Genomic DNA, 3,245 nt, shown 5'->3' with positions numbered 1-3,245 from the left:
ACACGCACACACACACACCCACCCCATCTCTCTCATCGTTTCTCTGGTTAATTTGTTCTCCTCAGGTTTATTCGGCAGCAGAGGTACACGCACACGCACACACCACACACACACACACACACACACACACACACACACACACACACACACACACACACCATCTCTCTCATCGTTTCCCTGGTTAATTTGTTCTCCTCAGGTTTATTCGGCAACGAAGGTGGCTCCACCTTTGGGGGCGCGGGATCTTCCTCCCCGTTTGGTGGGGGAGGTGGTGGTGGGGGTGGGATGGGTGGAGGGGGCTTCAGTACCGGGGGTCAAGGGGTCGCTGCTGCAGGCTTTGGCGTGTCCTCGGCCAATCAGGCGAGCTCCTCTGGTGAGTGGCCTTGTGGCAAGTTGTCTGTCAATTGTGTTGTTTTGTTGTTGTTGTTTTTTTTGGTTGGGGGGGGGATGGGGGACGGAAGGGTTCGTTTGTTGTTACTGTGTTGTTTTCCACGTTTTTATTGTTGTTTTTCTCTGTGTGTTTGTCTCGGACACTCTCGCTGTCTGTCTGTCTTTCTCTCTCCCTCTGTCTCCATCTCACTGTCTGTCTGTCTTTCTCTCTCCCTCTGTCTCCATCTCACTCTTGCTCTCTCTCTTTCTCTCACTCTTTCTCTCACTCTTGCTCTCTGTCTCCCTCTCTCTCTCTCTCTCTCTCTCTCTCTCTCTCTCTCTCTCTCTCTCTCGCTCTCTCTCTTTCTCTCACTCTTGCTCTCTGTCTGTCTGTCTCTCTCTCTCTCTCTCTATCTATCTTGATCTCTCTGTCTCCTTCTCTATGTCTCTGTCTCTATTTTAATCTCTCTTTGTCTCCCTTTCTCCCCCTCCCCCCCCCCTCGCTTTCTCTCTCTCTGGAAGTATTATGTTAATATAATGCCCTGTTTGTGCGTTTTGTGCTGCAGACACTCATGACATACTGGTGACATTCCTCGGTCAGCTTCTTCCTAGGAATATTCAATTTATACATTGTTTGTTCTGCACCTTATTCAAATGAGTAAGAGTTGTAGCTTTTTGTCTCCTGCTTCAGTAGGTGGTTGGCAGGTGCTCTGGTGTGGTTTGAGGTTTGCCCCTTCTTTCCTATCAAACATCTATAGTGGGTGGTTGGCAGGTGCTCTGGTGTGGTTTGAGGTTTGCCCCTTCTTTCCTATCAAACATCTATAGTGGGTGGTTGGCAGGTGCTCTGGTGTGGTTTGAGGTTTGCCCCTTCTTTCCTATCAAACATCTATAGTGGGTGGTTGGCAGGTGCTCTGGTGTGGTTTGAGGTTTGCCCCTTCTTTCCTATCAAACATCTATAGTGGGTGGTTGGCAGGTGCTCTGGTGTGGTTTGAGGTTTGCCCCTTCTTTTCTATCAAACATCTATAGTGGGTGGTTGGCAGGTGCTCTGGTGTGGTTTGAGGTTTGCCCCTTCTTTCCTATCAAACATCTATAGTGGGTGGTTGGCAGGTGCTCTGGTGTGGTTTGAGGTTTGCCCCTTCTTTCCTATCAAACATCTATAGTGGGTGGTTGGCAGGTGCTCTGGTGTGGTTTGCTCCCTTTCCTATAAAACCACTATAGTCCTTTTCTCTCCTCCTTGTCCTTTTCTCTCCTCCTTTTTTGTGTGTTATTCTCTTGTAACACATCTATTCTACGACACATATATGACCTTGTTGCGTTGAAAGTGCCGTAAAACTCGTTCTAAAACTAAACTTTTAAATAGATCTATCATACTTACCTCTGCTGTCTTTTCTTTGTACATAACTTGTAATGCCTCTAATCTTCCGCACTTGTGTGACTTATTTGTGTTGCTCTTTCAAAGACTTAAGGAAAACTCTTGTGTTTCAGGCTTTGGAGGGTCTCCAGCATTTGGGGGCAGCCCGAGTTTTGGCAGCACGTCCTCGTTTGGTGCCAGCAAGCCGGGAGGTTTTGGTTCCAGTCCAGCCTTTGGCAGCAGCGCGGCGTTCAGCTCAGCCCCGTCCTTCTCGGGCAGCCTGGGACAACAGTCGTCGTTTGGCTCATCCGGGGGAGGCTTCAGCGGGTCAGTGCACCAGCGTTGTTTTGTCCAGAAGTTTTGTCTGGTTGTTTCACATTCTTTCCACTTCCATGACCTAATTGTGTTGTAAGTGCTGATGTAAAACTCTTCTTTTCTTAAACTAAAAAGAGATTGTTTACACCTTGCCATAAAATCCAACTTTTACAGAACGAAGAATTTGAACCTTTTTACGTGTAGCTGTGAGTCTGACACGAAGACTGATGTTTACTTATTTTCTTTGAATTTACCCCCCCCCCCCCCCCCCCCCCCCCCCCCCCTCACAGTTTTGCCAACGCTGCTTCGCCGTCATTTGGCTCTCTGGCTCAGTCGTCTCCCTCGACATCTGTGTTTGGTGACAGTAGCGCAGGGTCCGGGTTCGGAACTTCCCAAACACAGTCCTCTCCCTTTGGTGGTGGGGGCGGTGGGTTTGGATCCCCGCAGCCTTTTGGTGGCGGTGGTAGCGGCGGTGGCTCTCTGTTTGGCCAGAGCTCAGCTAGTCCTGGCTTTGGTGGAGGGCAGACTCAAGGTGAGGGATCTATGTGTGCGGTTGTTTGTTTGCGTTTGTGTGGGATGCGAAATGTTTTCTGTTGTCGATGGCAATCTCAGGATGTGTGCTCTGGTGTGGTTTACTCCTTTTTTCCTGTCAAACATCTTTCGTCCTCATCTCTCCTTCTTTTCTTGTGTTTGATTTTTCTCATTACACCTCTTATCCTCGGCACTTATATGACCTTATTGTGTTGCAAGTGCCTTTAAACTCTTACTAGACTTACAGTACTCCTTTCACTTTTTGTCCTGGTTGAAATTTGACTGTGGACCGAAGAGGGATTTGGCTGAATGTCTTTTTACATTAACAAAAATTTGTATCATAAATGATACCTCTAGAAATAGAGGGATGGAATTAATATTTCCTTTTTTTTTTTTTTTTTATCGTTTAAGATTCCTAATTTTTATTGTTTTATTTGTAAACTGATGAGGAATTGTAATTTGTGACTATAAGGTGAACAATATTCATAATTTATTACATTTTTTTGACATTCAGCTGAGCATGAATAACTAGAACACTTCAGAGTAGGGCAGTTTGGTCTTCTTCTCTATCATTACAATAGGAACTGTTTCACTGATGTAATGTACCGTGCATTGTATTGGCGTTGGTGGTCTAGTGGCCAGGTTGGGCTTGAAATTGAAAGGACGTTGGTTACCCCCC

General features: G+C 46.6%; 1 protein-coding gene across 1 annotated transcript in view; it reads left to right on the top strand.

Annotated features, from left to right (window-relative positions):
• The window catches only part of LOC101847336 (nuclear pore complex protein Nup214), a gene marked incomplete in the record, with an annotated part of 78,699 nt that overhangs the window by 71,949 nt on the left and 3,505 nt on the right, over window positions 1–3,245 (top strand). The window contains 3 exon segments of the mRNA XM_013082099.2: window positions 200–373; window positions 1,855–2,047; window positions 2,326–2,567. Coding sequence (XP_012937553.1) covers window positions 200–373; window positions 1,855–2,047; window positions 2,326–2,567 — 609 coding nt within the window.

Source organism: Aplysia californica, unplaced genomic scaffold, assembly GCF_000002075.1.
Source record: "Aplysia californica isolate F4 #8 unplaced genomic scaffold, AplCal3.0 scaffold00158, whole genome shotgun sequence".
Classification (NCBI taxonomy): Eukaryota; Metazoa; Mollusca; class Gastropoda; order Aplysiida; family Aplysiidae; genus Aplysia; species Aplysia californica.
Note: the sequence above shows the minus strand (reverse complement) of the source record. Positions and strands in the feature narration are given on the sequence as shown.